Raw genomic sequence first — 18,954 nt, 5'->3', positions numbered from 1 at the left:
CAGCCCAAGGCAACAAAGACCAGCCTCTAGCCCCAAGGGGGACCAGCCTCTGTCCCCAGCAGGGATACCCCACAGGGGAACCCCAGCAGGGGCTGGCTGTGCCCATCTCCACTCCAACTGCAAGACAAGGCCAGGAGGGGCTTATAGAAAAACGCCCTCCCACACTGGAAAGTGCAGGGAGAACCTGGCACCCATCTCCTGCCCTGAGGAGAGCACACAGGTTCCGCCACTCACGGCTGTGGGAAAATGGACATTTGGGGACATCAGGGCTCCGCTCCACAGCCAGGCTGCTGGCAGGGCTGTGTGTTCTACCTCCGGAGACTCTGTGCCAGGCAGTGCCAGCAAGGGGAGTCCAAGGGGCCTGGCTCCAGGCACATCCAACCCCCTTGCCCCCCTTCCAGCCCTGGAGTGGGGGGTACATACCTGCCTTGCAGTGACAGGGGAGGCTGGTCCTTGCCCATGCTCAAGGCTGGCACCCCCACACTAGCCCAGGCACAAGAGACATGGGAGGAGGGGGCGGCAACAGCGGCACACGGGGCATTATTTAGCAATGTTCTTTTATTTCCAGTTTTAAGGTGAAAAGATGCTTTTAAATCTTCAATTAAATACTCCATAAAGAAAAAAAAAAAAAGCAAAAAAAAAAATTATTTACAAATTCACGTGACCAGTAATTGAATCCTTGTTTTAATAATTACACATGCGGCTCGTCACATCCGGCGCTCTATAAATACAGGGGACGCGGATGAGGGGGCCGCCCTGTCACTTGCCCAATTGTGGCCTTAAACGTTTGGGAGGAGGATGGGGGCTTTTGGGGTCGTGGAGGGGACTCAGCCTGGCCCAGAGAGAAGGGGCCACCCCCCCTCCTCCCCGGCACCCTCCCCAGGTGTCAGAGCAGGAGCTGGAGGGGGAATGATTTATATTTAAAATTTAAAAACCATAGAGGGGAGGGGGTCCAGGCAGTGATGGAGGAATAGAGAGAGGACAGGGGAGGGGGAGAAATCACGCTCCTGTCCCCAAACCAAATTTAATAAGTTTATATATATATAATCTCTCTATATTTCATCAAGAAGGGGGGAGGAGAAAGAGGAGGAGGGAGAGGAGGGGAGAGATATGTCCCCATCCCATCCCCCCCTCTCCATGACATGAATCCAGGGGTGCTCTGCCCCACTCCCAGAGACCCGGTGTGCCTGTGCTGGGAGCGGGGCAAGGAGGGTCCCCAAGGGGACCCATGGCAGCCACCGCCTCAGTCAGCATCTGTTTATTATCATCATGACAAACTCATACAGGCCTTACAAACAGAACCAGGACAGAGGAAGAAGAGAGAGGGGAACTGAAAAAAAAGAGAGAAGGGGGCTACAAGGGGCACAGTATCAGCCCTGGCCTCAGCAAGTCCATGGGGGCCAGGGGTGGGAAGGGATGGAGTCACTCCCTAGGGTGCCCCACTCTCTCTCCCCCCTTCCTCCTTCCTCCTCCTCACAGCTGCTCAGTTGTTGTCCGACTCATCCTCAGCTTCCCGGAGCCAGGTGAAAAAGGCTGTCACCGATTTGAGAGCCACCCCTTTGCCCTGCTGCTCGGCTGGGTCCTTGCTGGACTCCCACTTGTAGAAAGCCTCCTCCTTGATGACGTCCTCATCGTAGAGGGCATCAAAGAACATCCGCAGCAGGTCTGGGGTGGGGGGACAAAGGGGAACCTCTGCTATTCTCCAGCCACCAGCCACCCTGCTGGGGTGGAGACACATTTCCCACCTCCTCCTAAATCCACCCACATCCACAATACTCACTGGGAGGCTGGTCCAACTTCACCACCAAGGCTTGCAGGGCATAGAGTGCCTGGAGCTCCTTCTGCTCATCCCGCAGGTACTTCTGGAGCAGCTTGGCTTGGTTGCGGATGACCGTGGCGTCCACACGGTATGGGTTCTCAACTGCAGGGGATGGGGTGTGAGAAGGGAAGTGTGGGAAGGAGAACCCCCACCGCTCCCACCTCACCCTGGTACTCACAGACAATGGCCAAGTGGCACACAGACGTCATCAGGGCCCTGATAAACGTGTTGGACGAGACCTGCTGCTCACTCAGGTTGGCCTGGAGCGGGGAGGCAAAGGACTGTGAGCTGGAGAGGAAGCCAGCACGGAGCCTCTAGACACTCAGGCATTGTGTCCCCACCCTCACCTCAATCCAGTCGTATATTCTTTGGTTGTTCGGGTTCTCCTTCAGCAGTTTGTCCATTTGCTTGCACAGCTCCTCTGAGGTCAGCTCTTTGCGGCTTGGCATGTCTGAGCTGTCCCCCATTGTGTACTCCAATTTCTGGGGAATCAGGCAGAGAGAGCTGTTGAAGGCAGCACAGGGGAGTGCCACTCTTACACTACCCAAGGTCTGCTCCCAGCCCACCTCTGCCCCTCGCTGCCACCAAACCCCCACCTGCTCTGTGACAAATTTGTTGACATCCTGGTCCTCAGGCAGGAATTCCTTCCAGCTCAGGCCTCCATCCCGCCACAGCTTTCCTGCGGTCTTCTGGCCCTGTGGGACAAACAGTTGGCATCAGCACACCATGTCCTCAATCTCCAGGGAGGAAGATACTGTGGCTTGGCCATGCCAGCCCCTGGACCCAGACACTGAAAGGGATGCCCCTTTACCATCCTCTCTGGTGGCAGGGGAGTTCAATCCCCACAGGCCCACCCGGCCCCCAAGCAGGATGCCAGTACTTGAGACAGCCACACAAGCCCCACACACTTACCATGCCCTTGCACAACAAGCCCAGCACCTCAACCAGCAGCGTGGTGGCCTTCCCAATGGGCACCAGGGGCTTCGTGATCTCCCTGTTGGGCACAAGAGACCTGAGTGAGCTACCTGCCTCCAGGAGGTCCCCCCATGCCAGCCCTGCTGAGGAGCACAGCCCTCACCTGAACAGCTCCTCCATGGGGATGCCTTCCTCTTGCAGGATGGGGGTGATGAGCTCAGCCAGGTACAGCCAGATGTGTGGGATGTCAATCTCCATGTCCTCTGCGATCTCCAAGATCTCCCGCAGCCTGAAGAGCAGAGGGAGCTGTTGGGATCCAGCAGTCCCCATATCCTTGGCTAGGACAGACCTCAGTGCTGAGTCCTACTCAAGGCAGGCCCAAATTCAAAGACAGGCTGCCCCAGCCCCTTACCCTTTGTAGTACTGCTCCTTGGAGAGCGTGCCTGCCTTCACCAGCTGGCAGAGCAGGGCTCCCATGTGCTCACGGGAGATGGTGCTCCTCTCCAGCGTGGACTCGATGCCATTTTGCACAAAGATGTAGAGTGAAGAGGGGTTGCCCAGCTCCTGCACACACTGCAGGGCCTCCTGCAGGGAGAAGGGAGGGTCAGTACTGTCCTACATCCAGCTCTGGCTCCCCCCTTCCACATCCAGGCACCACCAGAACTCTGCCCAACAGTGCTCCCACACAGGAAGGGAAGCACACGGCACGTCAAGGGAGTATGTATGGTGTGTTAAGGTGCTTGGCCATCCTCTTCTCTCACCTTCATGTCATTGATGTGCAGGTATTCCTCTATGATAGCCTTGGATTTCTTCTCCAGTTCCTCTTCCGACAGTGTGGGCTTAGTGGATGTTGCAGGAGGTGTTGGCTCTTGTTTAACTGCAAGAAAAGAGCAAGGATCAGGCATTGCCTGGGACAGGCAGAGCCGCAGGTGCAGCCAGACCCTGGGCTATCACTCCTCCCCAGCTCACTCGTCTCTCGGCTCCGGTCCCGTTCTTCCGTCATGCTCGCAGCCTTGCGCACGGCCTCGGGGCCGCCCTGCTTCTCCCGTTCTCGGCTCCTGTCCTCTGTCTCTTTGCTGAAGCTCCTCTTGGTGAGGGCAGACCTGTTCCTGTCTACTCTCTCCCCCCGGTCAGGACGCTCTAGACGGTCGCTGCCCTTCTCCAAACGTGGCTCCCGGTCCCCTTTGTCCCCAGCCTTCTCCGACCTGTCACGGCTGGAGCTGCTCCTGAGGAAGAGAAAGACGCACACAGTGTGAAGAGCCCATCACCACCCTCCCTGACCCCAGACTGTAGGGCTCTGTACAGTAAGACTGTGCCACTCCAATCCCCGTTTCTTTTGGCACATGACCACTTTTTCCCTATTTCTCCCCTGTTCCAACTCATACCCTTTTCCTTTTACTCTGCTCCTTGGCATGGTTGAGCAGTGCCTGCTGTTGTCCTACCCACACCTTCCTTCTGATGCAGACTGTGCAAAAGCCCCCCGCTTTTGTTTTCCTCTTCTCCCAAACAAATCCAAACTCCAGCTCTCTTTGGGTTCATCACACTCCCACCCATTAATGTTTATCCAAGGACTCCCAGGCCAGATCGAGCACCCAGGGGTGGTCACCCAAGTGCCTGGAGTACACCAGGATGAGAACAACCTTCCTTGCCACAAGGATTCATCATTGATTCTGAGCTCCCTCAAGGACCCATCTTGCCACAGAGCAAGTCCAGATACTCTAACTTGCCTATATACTGATCAACCACAAGCCTGAATCAAGGGTTCTCTTCTCCCTCACCCTCACACACCCCTCTACCAAGGCAGGGCTGGCTCCTCACCTCTGCACCACACGACGGGACTCTGGGCTCTCGGCAGGCATTGACTGCTGGAGCGCTGAGAAGCGGTTCAAGGTGCTCGTGGCTGGTCGCCCTGAATCAGATGCTGGGCGTGAAAAGAGGGAAGTCTCAGAGTTCGGCAACTCCCTGGTAGAGGAACTGCCGGGGGGAAGGATCACCCCTCTCACTCTGACCCACAGCACACCGCCAGTCCCACACTGCCTACCTGAATCTGAGGGCTTCGCACCAGACCCTCCGCTGCTGCCTTTGCCCCAGCTCAGCCGCCCACCCGGTGCAAAGAGCTGGTTATTGGAGTCGATGGATCCAGGCTGCAGGTGCAGAGAGACAGTCAGACCTGATTCTCCCACCAAGGCAGGGCCTAAGTTAGTCAGCTGGCTCAGCTGCCACACTGCACCCCCAGACTCACCTTGGTGATCTTCGTTAGCCGGCTGGTGTCAATGGGCCGATTGCCCTTGCTGATGGGCACTGTGTTCCAGCCATCATCTGCAACCAGGCTACTGCGCCCTGAGCACAAGAGGGACATTCATAAGGTGCAGACGAGCCTTGAGTGGAGTTCAGCAGGACCAACCCACCCTTGGCAAACTCAAGTGCCCCCAAGCCCAGGCACTCACCACCAGAGGATGGCCCAGGGGGTCCTCTCCTCTTATCCTTTGACATAAGCTGCTGCACTTTGATGTGTTCTCGATGCTCCTCCATCTCTGCTTCCTTGTGGATCTGATCGATGGTTTTGGGGCCCTGGTCTCCTCGCCGCGGCACCCAGCTATTCTGCAGAGGGTAGGGAAGGAGGGAGTAGGGAACTGACATGGCTGAAGATGGATGAAAAAGCATTCCCCCTTCCCAGCTATCCCACTCTCAAAGTCTCAGGATGGTCTCCTGCCTTGGCATCACCACTCTCCATGTGTTGTAGCAGCTTTTGGCACAAAAAGGCTCAGTTTCCAGAGCCTTCTTGCATTAAACGGCCGCCAATTACTGTGTGCCCACTACCACTACCATGATAACCAAGGGCATGGGCTAGCATGGTGTCTCTGGGGCTGGCCACAGCTCACATATCCACCTCTCCCCTAGAGGGGACACATGGATTGCTGGCATTCAGAGGACATAGGCCAGCAGCTGCAAGGGACCAAGCAGCAGATGGAAGACAGTCCCCAGGCAGTTGCAATCCATGAAGCTTACCCGCCTTAGGTCAATCACATCCTGCAGCATGAAACGGATTCGGGATGACGTCTTTTTCTCTTTAATGATCTTCTCCATCTGATTGAAGTACTGGTCCATTCTTGGCTATAGAGGGACAGAGCCATGGTCACATTCCTCCCAAAGGCAAGGGAAGGGCAAGGTAAAGCAGAGCAAGGAGTACCTTGGCTTTCTCGAAATCCAAGTCCTTGCCAATAGTCGTAAGCAGGCGGCAAAGGCACTCGAGAGACTCCTCATCGTGGTTTTTGAGCAGCTTCACCACACAGTCATGCATAATGGCCTCTGTCAACATCTTCAGTTTGAAGAGCTCTCCAATAAACTTGATGTTGCCCAGGGATCGTCGTCGGGCCTTGTCCCGCGCCTCCTCGAGCTCATCCTTCATACGTGCCTTCTCCTCAGGCTGCACATAGAAGTCCAGCAGGCCAGTTCAGTGTCCAGAGTCAGCCCAAGGACACCCACACCAGCCCTCAGAACACTCCCATCCCAACTCACAGCACTGGCATCATCCATCTCCTTTTGTCGCTTCTCAAAGATCTCGTCATCATCCTTGTCCTTCTCAAACTCCTTCTGGCAGCGGTTGAGCAGCAGCTTGCGGAAGTTCACAGTCACTGTGGGCTTGTCTGTTGTGGGCACTTTAAGCTGTGAGGAGAGGTACAAACCAGAGAAGCACATGAGTTGTGTCTCCCCCAGAAGTTGGACAACTAAAGTGGCACTACTCAAATCAGGGAACAGCTACCCTACAACACTGTGACGCCCTGCTGAGACTCTGAACCTGGTCCTCCATCCACACACCCCAGTTTCCCCAATCCACGTGGAAGGACTTGTACACTACTAAGCTCATCTGAGATGGCCAAAAAAACCTTGCCCATTCAGCAGGAGACCTCCCAGCTTCTGCTCACCCCCATAAGGCAACGGCACATGTTAGCATAGGCAACAGAGAAGTTTGGCTCCGAGATGGCCTTCTCGAAGACGAGGTCGATGACACCCTTGAGCCGCTCCTCCGTGTCGATGGACAACTCCATCACCTGCTTCATCAGTTGCTGGAACATCTGGGGCGTCAGCTTGTTGAGGATGCTGCGGACACGGCGGAGCAGTTCCTGCAAGGGCAGCAGGGTCAGCAAGAGCTGGGCACCCTTCTCCCAGGCCCTCCAACTGCCTGCCTACCCCAGCTCCCACCTGTGTTTTGATATTCTCAGGATCCTCCTCCTCGGAAGCACGTTTGCTGCTTGGTTTCCAGGCCTTCTCGGCCTTGTTCAGCTTGACATCCTCATTGAGGGATACGGTAGCAATGATTTTGCGGGGCTCCTTCCTCGGGTTCTGCTGGGAGCGGCGGGAACTCAACCCTGAGGGCTGACGTATGGAGAAGAAACTCAGCTCTCTGCTCTGGAACCATGTGAGCTGGTTCCCTGAAGTACCCAGTCTGCCTACTCAGATCCTCAATTCCATCACGGACATTCAGTGGCCCAGACACAGTGGCTCGAAAGCTTGATCATCACAGAGAGGCAGAGCAGGATGGCAGGAACGAAGCGAGGAGATACTCACCAGGCCCCGGTTGCCCATGACAGGCCGGCCAAGGTTGGCGAAGGAGGGGGTGAAATCAGGGCTGCAGTTCATGCCAGGGATGCGCATGGGGTCGATTGGCCGCAGTGGGGTCTTGTTGGGCTGCGAAGGTACACACGGCTGAGGATGCCCGGGGGCAGAGGAGCGGGACGGATCCATCCCCCAGCCTCAGCGCCGGGACAAGGAACTGGAAAAAAGGCCCCAGAGGTGCCCCCACACCCACCAAACCCAGGCTCAAGGGTCATTGCAGATGCTGCAACAAAACCCTGAGCAAAAAAGTAAGTCCCTTTGTGCCCCGCCTTCACAAGGCACAAAGAGGAGCCCCCACCAACGACCACCCACAATTCCCCAATTTCCAGGACCGCACCGACCTTGTCCAGCACCACATCTGTGATCTGGGGCAGCCCCTCAGGTTTCTGCATGCTGGCAAAGATGAACTGGAAGCCCAGCAGGAACTCCCGGTCATATCGCTTCTTCTCCTCAGGGTTCAGCGGCTTCCATTGCTCTGCAGTGGAGGGAAAGAGGGAGACTCTGATGTGGCCTGTTCTATTTTCTCCACCATGAGCTGTGGCAGGTCTGGGTCCACACAGGGACAAGCGAGGTGGGATGTAGATAACCACAGAACTGCCCCAGCTTGGTACATCATGAGCATAACTGTGCATGCTTAGAAAGCCTGATGCCACCAGCTCCCTGCCTCCTGCCAGGACCATTGTGCTGGGAGCTCTGTTCCCCACCCCATGCCAAGCTCAGGGGCAAGATGGGAGAACGTGGAAATTTAGGACCCAGCGGAACCATGCCACCCACACTTTCCCCACTGCTGGGTCCAGAGATGGTGGCTGCCAGCAGAGGACTGTGCCAGGCACAGCTCACCTTCCTTGTAGCCATACTTCTGGCCAGCAGCCTTGCCCTTCTCCGGGGCCAATTTGTCTTCCTTCTCCTCCCACGTCTCTTCCGACTCCTCCTGTGGACGGGCAGGAGCCACGTCCTCTGCTTCACTGGCAGGGGCAGACGTGGGGGGTTTGTTCTCCGCCTCCGAGGCACTATCACCAATCTGAGACTGCATCAGGGGGACAGGGACAGCAGTCACCCACATGAGCCTGGTCCTGCCCCCTTCACCCCACTCCTCAGTGTCCACCCCGCCTCAGATCCTCATTACCATCACAGAGCATCAGTGGCCCAGACACGATGGCACAAAGCAGAATTCATCACAGGAGGAGATGAGACACAGGGTGACCCCCAGACATCCCTAGGGCACTCACCTCTTTAAAGGCATCCAGCAAATCACCTACTGCCTCCTTCTTGTTCAGCTCCTTCATCCTTCGTTTCTTCTTTGGCACCGACATGGCGACTAGGAGGAGAAGCAGGAAGGTGAAAGACAGTAACCCTCCGGTCCCCAGGACCCTGACACCAGCTATGGGGTCACCAGCCAGGCCCCAGTAACACCAGGCAAGCTTTAAGATGGAGCCACAGGGATGTGGTCCTGTCACCCCATCAGAGCCCCCACCCTCAAACACACCCCAACTTACCACATGCCTCATCAAAGCCTCCCATCCACACCACTGCCCTAGTGTGTGCTCCTCATCCTGTGAGAGGATCCCTGCAGACACCCACACTGCTCTACAGGCACCCCTTACAAGGACACTCCCATACAAACCTCTGTTCCCATACACACTTCCCTCCCTGGCACCCATACGCACCAGCGCATACACACGTGCTCCCAGAAACATATTTGCCCTCAGGCTGCCCTCCTAGAGCACCCCTGTATCCCTGCCCAAGGCACTCCATATAAAAACATCCTGGGAACCCATCTTCCCCATCCCTCCTATGTAACCACAACACTCCGGTGCAGCGTGCTTAAAGAAAAAAAGAACAACCCCAACACATCCCCAGCGCACTGCACTTTCCTCAAGCACCCCTATGTACCTGCATACCCCTCACAGTATGCCTCACAACTTCCCTGCCAATCCTCCTCCTCCCAGTGTCCTCAATGACTGGGGACAATCCCCAGATACAACCCTGATAAACTCACTCTACACCCCTGCGTAAGGCATCACATAAAACGCGCTTCCATTCCCCATGACATCCCTGCACCCCATGCACCTCCACACAGATGTAATCCCCAAACATCTCCTTGATCCCACCATCCACAGGCACCTTGTCCCTCTCAGCATCCCACACCCACAAATCCTGTATCCCTAACCACATCTCCCTCTCCAACGCCCTCCCTGTACCTCATGCCTAGCACCACACCCATGTGATGCCCCCCATCACCCAACACCCACCCTGGGGCAACCTGCAGCCCAGCATTCCCAACCTGGTGCGGTCGCCTCCGAGATCTGCGAAGGGGCAGGAGCTGGGCTCAAGCTTCGCTCCTGGGTCTCACCAGGGCCTTCGCTCTCTTCCTCCTCCTCCTCTGCAGGTGGAGAGGCAGGGGTGCCAGGCTGGGCTGGCTCCTCAGGCTCCGAGATGGGGCTGACATCCGACTCGGGCTGCTCCTCATTCGGCTCCGCTTTGCTGGTGCCCTCCACCCCATTGGGTAGGGGCAGCTCCTCAGGCTGGGCAATGGGGGAGTCTGGGGTGGGCACAGGCACCGGCTCTGAAACCGGCACTGGCTGGCACACGGGTGCCTCAGGGACCGTCTCAGGCGTCTCCTCCAAAACACCATTGGCCTCAGCAGTGGGCTCGGGGCAGGGCTCTTCCCGGGGTGGTGGGGGGCTGGGGGAGGCGGGTTTGGCGGGCGCTTCAGGGGCCTGTGGTACAGTGGGTGGTGGCGACGGCGCAGCCGGCACCAGGGGCACGGCTGGCATTGAGGGAACAATGGGCACCGGCGGCACCTCAGGGGGCACAGGCTCCTGCAGGGTGGGCTCCGGGAGGGGAATAGCAACCTCCTCCTCCTCTTCCTCCTCCTCCTCTGCAGCCACCATGTCCATGTTGGGCACGGGCACAAGGGGCAGCTCCGCAGCCCCTGGCACTGTAGTGATGGCGCTTAACGTCTTTTGCGGGTCAGGTGGCGCCTCGCCCTGCTCCGCTTTCGTGTCCGTGTCCACGGGAGGCTCCATTGGCACCAGCGTCACAGGAGACAGCACCACGGGCTCCGCCTCGGGGATCAGGGGAGGAGGAGGTGACGGGGATGCCGACTTGCTGGGCTCCAGGGACACGGGCTTGCTCACCACCAGCGCAGGCTTCGGGCGGTCATCTGCAGGGTGGATGGCATTAACAGGTGATTCTCTGATCCCCTGCTCATCCCACACTCCTCCCCAGATCCCTCTATCTTCAGGAGAGATAAGGACAGATGTGCCAAGCCATATCACAAATGTGTGATGAGCAAAACAAGGGTCCTCCAGTGCCTAGGGGACAGCTGAGGTGAGTATACAGCCCCCATAAACTCTCCTGGATGCAACAAAGGGACACAGGTCCCCAGGTATGCAGGGATGGTCTCTGACCACACAAGCCTCAGGAGAACCAAGGAACAGCGGGGCTGGCATTTCACACCCTGCAGTGCCAACACCAGGAAACCTTGCTGCAGCCATGCCAGCTGGCACACCCAGCCCTGGCACGGGCACTTACCAGGTCGAACGATAACTGCTACGTGGGGGGTCTCTCCATTGGCCTGGGGCTCCAAACTGCTTCCAGCCTGAGGGGGCAAAGAGGGCATTGAACAGGGCCACGTGCACTTCCCTCTGCCCCAGCTGGGAATCAGAGGGTCCACTTACCTGTGGAGGAGTGGGGGTGGATGAGGTCCTTGCTCCAGACATAATTTCTTCTGTAATGTCTTTGCCACCTTGGTTGGGGTCTCGTATTCGGATCTGTCCAAGAATCAGAGCAGAGTGGGGAAGTTGTTGGCAGGGTGCAGAACACAACACATGGGCCACCCCCCTCCCCTGAGCCCAACACCCCCAGGACACCCTTCTCCAGAGGGAAAAAGGGAGGTTCATTCACTGCAGTGCCTGTCCCAGCCACACAGTTTGGGGACCAGTACGTGTCACATCACCTCACCACAGGGTACAGTGTCCCATAGACACAGACCTGTTCCAGTGCCTTGCAAGCCATCACAACAGGCAGCTGGAGCCAGCAGGTCCCCAGGCCAGTGCCCATCTCCAGAAGTCAGGGGACCCCAAGGTATCCCTGTGCTGGCAAGGAACCCCTCCTCATTTTGGGGACAACACAGGGGACTAACCTCAGCACACAGAAACCACAGTGAGCTCTGTGTCACCCCGGGCACACCCTATATACCCACAGCCTCACTTGCTCCATGTCTGCCATGGGTGCAGCCATGAGCACCCTGCCGCAGGGTGACTGGAGGGGTACACACGGGTCTAGCTGGGATTACAATACAGGGCAAAATGCAGCCAACAGTCTTGTCCTGTTCACCTTCTGAACATGACCTGCTCCAGAACACCAAGTGCAGAGCTCAATTCATCTCTGATGAAGAAATGCCAGCATCCCACCTCCCAGTGGCAACCCCTGCCCCCTCAGCACAGGGCCATGCCGGCAGCCACCCGGCTCCCCGCTATAAATAGGCCCCATGCGAGGCCTCTGAGCACCGGCATCTCCGGTAGCAGACAGCAGTTGGCAGCCACGGCTCCCCCACCCTCCGGGAGCCGTGACTCAGCACAACACTGCCCGCCGGGACGGCCAAGGTCGCCAGCACCCACCATGCACCCCAGTTTCCTTGCTAAACCCTCCAGCCCATGGGGACACGGCCCTGTGCCAACCCTTTTCCCTGACACGCTACACCACATCCCATCCCACACACCACCAGCACCTGGGGCTGATACCATCCCCCTCCGGCACACGAGTACCCCCATGCCTGGAGGCAGATGGCTCCTTACCGTCTTGCGTTCTCGTTTTGGGGGTATCGGTGGCTGCTGGCTCACAATGACCTGGGCAGTGGGGACCCCCGCTGAGAACTGCTGCACCCCCTGCGCTGGGTAATACGCACCCGCTGAAGGAGAGGAGAGAGCGTCAGACCAGCCAACCCAGATCTTCCAAGCCCGTCCTGAAGACTCCGTGATCTCCCAAATACAGGGGTCTGTCAGGAGCCCGGACAGCCCTTGCTGCTCTGCAGCGAACCCCCATCGCATCCGGCCTGGATTGTCCCAACCCGTCTGACAGGCCTGACCAAATTCCTTCCCTGTGAAGCAGAGAGCGTCCCCGCGCCACCCCCACGCCCAGCCAGGCCTTGCAGGCATCCACCATGCCCACCAGCTCCACGCCACCAAGAGCCCTGCCTGGACACTTGGCCATGTCAGCTACAGGCGTCCTGGCTCCACAGGCGGCCGCCTTCCTGCCTGCGCCCTTATCTCCCCAGGGCCAGCACCAGCCCGAGGGCGGCACCGCTCAGCCTCCATTCACACCCAGACTGAGGGGCTCGGGCTGCACAAGGGAGCACGAGCCCCTGGCGAGCCCAGCCCAGAGGAAGAAGCTGTGCTAAGGGCCAAAGGCAGACCTGGACCCCATCCAAGGCTGACACAGCCCTCAAGAGGTGCTCCACTCCTCCCAGGGCAGCCCTGAGCATCACCCCAGAGCAGTGCCACAGGGATGTGGGTGTGTTGTGACAGGCACAGCTGGGTCCTGGCCCATTCTCGCTCCAGCACCTTCCCCACTGCACTGACCCTGAAAGTCAACCAAGGTGCTCTGGTGACTGGCTCATCCCTGAGTCAGGGACCCTCCCTTTGCTCAGGGGACACACAGGGACGCTGAATGAGCCTCACGCGTCGGAATGGGCTGGGCACAGGGGGAAAGAAGGAGACCCTGAGCTGCCTAGCCCTGAGGACCAGACAGGAGACCTGATATGATTCATTTGTCAAGGGGCACACCATGTCAGGTAATGCTACCAGCTCTGTGGACAAGAGGTAAGCTGCTGACAGCTTTCCCAGGAAGAGCCACAGCAGCCCCAAAGCAGAGGGTGGGGGCACACCCAACCTGGAACCTCAAAGAGATACCCAGAGCAAGTCCCAGGGCTGTGCACAAAGGTGCAGCAGTGTCCTGGCCCGTGCACAGGAGATAGCCACTGCCAGAGGCCACCTCCCTCCTCTGAGGAGCTGGCTGGGCCCTGCGACAAGAGGGAGGGAGGTCGGGCACGTACCTGGCTCAGGAGAAGCCCATCTCTGCCCCAGTTATGCTGTGCTGCTGTGCTGGGGCCAGGCCAGAGGCCTCAGCTCACATTTCTGTGTCTGCTGGGCCTCCCGGGACCAACCAAGCCTAAATATAGTCACAGTCCGGGTGGCCACATGCGAGCAGGGGGAAGGAGGAGGGGCTGCTCGCATCACACTGCCCAAGCACCAGGAGGGGGCAGGCACGGAGCACCCCAGCTCAGCTCCTGGGGAGCAGGAGCAGAGGGGGGTCAGCAAGCACTGAGCTGCTCACCACCTTGACAGCAAGTGAGGGGGAGCAGGGGATAAAGTCTGCCCCAGTCCTCCACCAGCAGAGTTAAATATTAAACAGCCTCAATTTGGAAAAGGACGGGGTGAGTGGACTGCTGTGAATGGACCAGTGGGACATGATGTACTGCTGGGCAACAAGCCACTGCCCCCCAAAACAGCCTGCAACGGAGTCACAGAGTCAGCCACAGTGAGCTGTGTTCAGCTAGGAGGGATACAGACGCCAGAGGCAGGGGAGCAAAAAAACGGGGAACTGCTGGGACTGAAAGAGCACCCGGGAACGGAGCAACCCCTCTGTCTGTACCGTAAGTCCCGAACTCTGTGGGGCTGGCTCCAGGGTAAAAACTAGGGGCGCCAGGTTGGACCGGGTACTGTTGGGTCGGGACAACATACGTGGAGCGACCCTGCAATAGGAGAGAAGAAGAAAAGCCAGTTATGTCCCCTTCAGGGCACGGACATACCCCCAAAACACTGATGTAAGCCCAAACCTGCCTGTGAACTAGCTGTACACCGGGGCAGTGAGCAGAACACAGGCAGAGTAGACACCAGGTGCCTTGGGGAACTGTTGGGGAAGGGACCAGTACTGCCTGCCACCTCTCTATAGACCCACCAGTACCCTGCACAAATCAGTGGATGCTCAGAGTCTCAGTACCCCTTCCACTCTCCCAAAACAGACCTGGGATCCAAGTCCAGGCAATACCTCCCACCAGTGCCCATCCCAAACCCCTCCCACAGAGTCCAAAGCATAGCCCTCACCTGTCCGGGAATGTAATAGGCTCCTTGGGAAGGTGTGTAGGATATCTGAGAGGGTATCATCATCACCTGGGAAGCAGCTGGATACACATGGGCAGGAGGGCCGGGCCGAGCCGTTGTGTTACTCTGCACGCGGGACGCACTGGCAGGAGGCTGTGCCCTGTTCTGGTAGAAATGCTTGGGGAGAGATGGGGCACAGCATCAGCAGGAGCTCCAGCACCTTCATCTGCCACCACCGCACACAGGGAGCAACACCAGCCCCCCCACTCTGCCAGGATGCAGCACCACCTCAGCAGCCCCCGAGGCCACCCCCTAACCCGGCACAATCCCATCCCCACGCACCTGCGGGGCCGCCTGGGTCCACCCGACCCAGCTCATGCCCGGGGCGGCCCCGGCCCAGCCCTCCCGGGGCCGGCAGCTCCAGCGCCCGGGGCCGGCCGTGGCCGCACGCAGCTCGGCGGCGGCGGCGGTCCCGGCGTGCTCTGCACCGGCTCCCGGCGCTCGCGGAGGATGCTGGGACCTGTAGTCCCGCCATGCCGGAGCCGGACAACATGTGGAGCTCCCTATTCCCACCCCGGCCAATGCCGTTCATCCCGACCCAGCTTGTTTGCCGGGCAAGAGCATCCCCGGGAACAGCAACTCCAGCCCAGGGACGAGTGGGCAAGGGAGGGTTCGCGCAGACGCCCCCGGGGCAAGGAGAAAGCGTTACCTGAAGAGACCTGAATCCTCCCTGTTAGCAAGCGCACGCATACAGAAGGAAAGGGGGAAAGAGAGAGACAGGAGTTACTGACACTGGGACAGGGATAGCAGAGGACGGGACAAGAGGCCAGGGAGCCCTTTGCTCTGTGCCCACATCCCAAATATACTGAGGTCCCCTGTAGGGACTTCCCAAGGGGCAGGGATGAGTCTGATGAACTCCCAGACAGCACAGCCAAGGACGTCACCAGATCTGTCCCCAGCATCTCCTCCAGTCAGAGGGCTGATAGAGGTCCAGGGCCTTGCATGCCACTGCAGGACCTTGGGAGACCAAGCAAAGCAGAAAGGAAAAGGAAGATGGGGAAGGGCACAGGCAGAAGCAACAGCCTGGGCCAGAGTTAGCACAGGCACAGCCACATGCTGCAGGCTTCATGCAAGGAGGGAACTGGGGTGACACTGCAGAGAAACTTACTCAAAGTTAAGCAGGCATCCCGCACTTTCCTCAGACCAGCCTGTTCCCAGACTCTGGGGACCCCACATGCTCCCCATTCCCCTCATGCCCAAGGTGGGTGTTTCTGTGCAGTGTCGGGGAAGGGTGTTCAGCATGCAGGCCAAGGGAAGCGGGTTAGTACCTGCTGGTGAATAGCCCGAGGCCCTGCTGGAAACTGAGAGAGGAGGAAAGGGAGGTTTGGGGCAGGGAAGGAAGGAGAGAAGAGCAGTCACTCCGTGGGCATCCTCGTTGGAGGCGCCTGCCCCCCCACCCCAGGGCCAGGAGGTCCTCAGGTGGTAGTCGTGGTCCAGATCAGGAGCTCATTCCCCCTTCACAGGCACACACCAGCCCCAAGGGGCACTACATTGCTCCTAATACCCCTGGGTTCCATGGCAGTGTGGGCTACTCGGCCAGGAAGCAGAAAGCTGCTGGATACCCCTTATCACCCTCTCCAGCTCCAGGCAAAATCCTTACCTGGCGCGGCTGAGAAGGCGTATTCATTTGTGAGGTCTGTGCCGGGTTAAAAACCACAGGTGCCGTCTGACCAGGTGGGAAGGTTGGCTGGAAGAAGGCAGGGAGAGAATGAGATGGTACCACTGCCCCCGGCACCCACTGGGGAGACAAAGCTGGGCCCCCAACGCTGCAGGGGATGGTTACCTGCGGCAGTCCGGGAGAAGGGGCAGGGTGCGGGGCAGTCGGGGCTCCTCCTGTGGGCTGTGGAGCTTTGTTCATTTCATGGGGTTGTGCATAAGGATCCCCTCGCTATCTGCAGGAATAGGGACAGTGGGCATAAGCTGGAGATGGCAGCGCCCCAGGCATCTGTCCCCTGTCCACATCAGCCCTGAAATCTGCAAATCTCCAGTCCCACAGTCTACCAGTGTAAAGCCAGGCATTAGCCACGTCCCACAGAGAGCATCCCACCAAGGCACCAGCCAAACCCTCCTGCCCCACTGGGGAGGTGGGGTAGGTACTGCCAAGTCACCCAGGCTGGACAGGTCCTCACACCCTGCAGAGCAGAGCTCCCCATCATGCCCCAAATCCAGCCATACCCCCACCAGCAGGACTGACCCACCCAAGGTGACCCCACAAAGCCCATCTAGGCTCTACAAAAAAGTGGGCATCAGTGCCCATGATTTGCTGCCAGACCTAGGCCACCACTAATTCCGGGGGGCTGGGTGGGCCGGCGGCACCCTGGCGTCAGCCGTGCCCAGCTCCACCCCGGCTGACCTACTAAGCGCTTCCCCCGGCCGGCCAAACCTGTTCCTGCCGGTGGCGCCGGGTCCCCAGGATACACCACAAACGCCTACCAGGGAAGGCAGGGAGCAGCTCCCACGTCCCCCCGCACCACCGACACGCCTGCCCACTGCCCTGCCCACGGGAGTCTGCAGCCCCCCGCCACCGCTGGCACGCAGGTGGCCCGGACACTCTCCCGGCTGTCCCAGGAAGGACTTGGCAGCCAGTGCCGCTCTCCCCGCCCCAGTGCAAAGGCCGCCGGGGCAGGAAGGAGAGGAGGTACCCCGCACACTGCCGGGGGTCCCCTGTACCCCATGGCACCCGGTGACCCCACTGCCGGCCAGACACCCAAGGGAGCAGCCCTGGTGCCTCCTGTAATCTGACGCCTGGACGCGTCAGCACTGCCGGCCCCCGGCCCCGCTGCGGGCACTGCCAGGCACGTCCCACCAACACCGGGAAATGGGGCACCCCAATCCCCCCAGGGCTGCACCTTGGTGTGGGGTCCCCATCACAGGGATCCCCGGAGCCACAACCCCAGTGGAGATGGGCCCTGCCAGGGTTTCAGGAGGTGGCAGGAGCTGGTTTGCACCCCCAGTGCTCCCCCGGGCCCCTTCTCACCGGGCACCCAAGCGCCTGGCACGGACAGCCCGTACCTGAGCCAGCTTAGCTAGGCCTTGAAACCAATCACCCCAAAACAGAGGGACAGGATTGCCTCACAGGGGACAGGGGCACCTGGGGACACCACGACCCGATCTCTTCCACCAGACACAACCGGCAGCGAGCGGGATACTCACCCCCCCGCGGGAAAAACCTGGGCCGGCTGAGCGGGCCTGCAGAGACCGTTCATCCGACTGACTGGGAGAGAGGAGGGAGACAGAGAGATCAGGCCGGGCCCCGCGGGGGGAGCCCAGCCCGACCCCGGTTCACACTGGCCCCAGTAGCACAGCAAGGCCGGGGAATGTGGGTTCCATCCCGGGGGGACAACGGGGCACCGCCGTGGCTGTTTGTAATCGGAGTCGCCGCCGCCTCTCCTACGCCGGGAGCGGCCGGGCCGCGGCCTGTGCTGGGCCCGCAGACGGGGCGGGGGATCCCTGCCCGGGGGGGAATCTAGGAAGGCCCAGCTCGGTCCGAGTGACGGGCCAGGGGACGGGAGCAGCAAGTCGGGGAGGCGAGAACGCACGGGGGAGTTGGGGACAAGACGAGGATCACCGACGGCGGAGCTGGGACAGGCCGCGGCGGTGGCCCGAGAGCGGCCGGCCCCACCAGGCCTAAGCGCGGCCTCGCCCCCAGGCCGAGGCGGCGGCCAAACCGGCGGCTGCGGCCGGCTCCGTCCCGGGGCGGCGGCACCACCATCGCGGCGGCGGGAGGGCGCGGTGCGGTGCCCGGTGCGGCATCCGGCGGCCCCGCTCCCCCCCGCGGCGGCGGCGGCCTCTGCCAAGGACACGTGTCACTGCCGGCCGCAACCGCGGCCCCGCGGGCACCGGCGGCGGCACGGGAGGACGGGCGCGGCGGGGCGGGGGCGACAGGGCTCGCAACACATGCGGCGGCGGCGCCGGGCCTAGGCGGGCGCGGCGCCGGGAGCACGTGTGCAGCGGTGGCGGCGGCGGCGGGGCGCACCGGCCGGCACGTGGGCGCGGACCGATGCCGCCGCCGCGGGATCACCGGGACGTGGGGACCATCGGAACGAGCGGGGCCCGGCGCAGCAGCGGAGCGAAGCACGGGACAGGGCGTGGGAAGGGGGTGGCGGCGGCGGGGCGGCACCCACGTGGTGGCGGCGGCGGCGGCGCGACGAGGCCCGGCGGAGCGAAGCCCGGGGAAGGGGGGGGAATAGGGTGGCACGCGCGGCCCCGGTACCGGCGCCCCCCCCCACCCCCCGCGGGGCGCGCGCCCGCCCCGCCCCCGCCCGTTACCTTCAGTCTCCTTCAGCGCGCGCGGCCCGACGCAGCCGCAGCGCAGCGCAGCACGACCATTTCCGGAGCCGCGCCGCGCGCAGGGGGCGGGGCCGCGGGGCCGCGCGCCTGCCGCCGCCGCGGGGGAGGGGCGCACGGGGCGGGGCCGCCACGCCCGGAGCCCGCGCC

At 60.4% G+C, this 18,954-nt stretch overlaps 1 protein-coding gene and 2 non-coding genes across 13 annotated transcripts; all 3 read right to left on the bottom strand.

Annotated features, from left to right (window-relative positions):
* Nucleotides 1–668: 668 nt before the first annotated feature.
* Nucleotides 669–18,864, bottom strand: EIF4G1 (eukaryotic translation initiation factor 4 gamma 1). Of its 11 annotated transcripts, none has more exons than XM_033068651.2 (35): nt 18,787–18,864; nt 17,671–17,731; nt 16,301–16,409; nt 16,118–16,204; nt 15,786–15,818; nt 15,167–15,187; nt 14,461–14,634; nt 14,009–14,108; nt 12,154–12,266; nt 11,035–11,127; nt 10,889–10,955; nt 9,636–10,517; nt 8,581–8,669; nt 8,192–8,378; nt 7,693–7,826; nt 7,304–7,441; nt 6,938–7,111; nt 6,661–6,858; nt 6,254–6,400; nt 5,925–6,161; nt 5,744–5,848; nt 5,182–5,335; nt 4,977–5,074; nt 4,776–4,878; nt 4,553–4,655; nt 3,704–3,960; nt 3,496–3,611; nt 3,147–3,319; nt 2,898–3,023; nt 2,732–2,813; nt 2,416–2,514; nt 2,167–2,301; nt 1,998–2,079; nt 1,781–1,921; nt 669–1,665 (listed from the first exon to the last, which is right to left on the bottom strand). In XM_033068651.2, exons 3-35 carry the CDS (start codon nt 16,373–16,375, stop codon nt 1,484–1,486), a joined length of 4,905 nt encoding a protein of 1,634 aa, XP_032924542.1. In that variant the 5' UTR covers nt 16,376–16,409; nt 17,671–17,731; nt 18,787–18,864; the 3' UTR covers nt 669–1,483. The 11 variants fall into 11 exon arrangements, with proteins under 11 accessions (XP_032924542.1, XP_032924545.1, XP_032924546.1 ...); XM_033068654.2 differs by having other exon boundaries at nt 4,553–4,643; XM_033068655.2 differs by having other exon boundaries at nt 7,304–7,423.
* Nucleotides 7,186–7,261, bottom strand: LOC117001129. Its single transcript, XR_004418929.1, has one exon. It is a non-coding gene; the product is annotated as a small nucleolar RNA SNORD66 (small nucleolar RNA).
* Nucleotides 8,459–8,535, bottom strand: LOC117001127. Its single transcript, XR_004418927.1, has one exon. It is a non-coding gene; the product is annotated as a small nucleolar RNA SNORD66 (small nucleolar RNA).
* Nucleotides 18,865–18,954: the final 90 nt, after the last annotated feature.

This window comes from Catharus ustulatus, chromosome 10, assembly GCF_009819885.2.
Source record: "Catharus ustulatus isolate bCatUst1 chromosome 10, bCatUst1.pri.v2, whole genome shotgun sequence".
NCBI classification, from domain to species: domain Eukaryota; kingdom Metazoa; phylum Chordata; class Aves; order Passeriformes; family Turdidae; genus Catharus; species Catharus ustulatus.
This window is presented reverse-complemented; position numbering and strand designations above follow the sequence as displayed.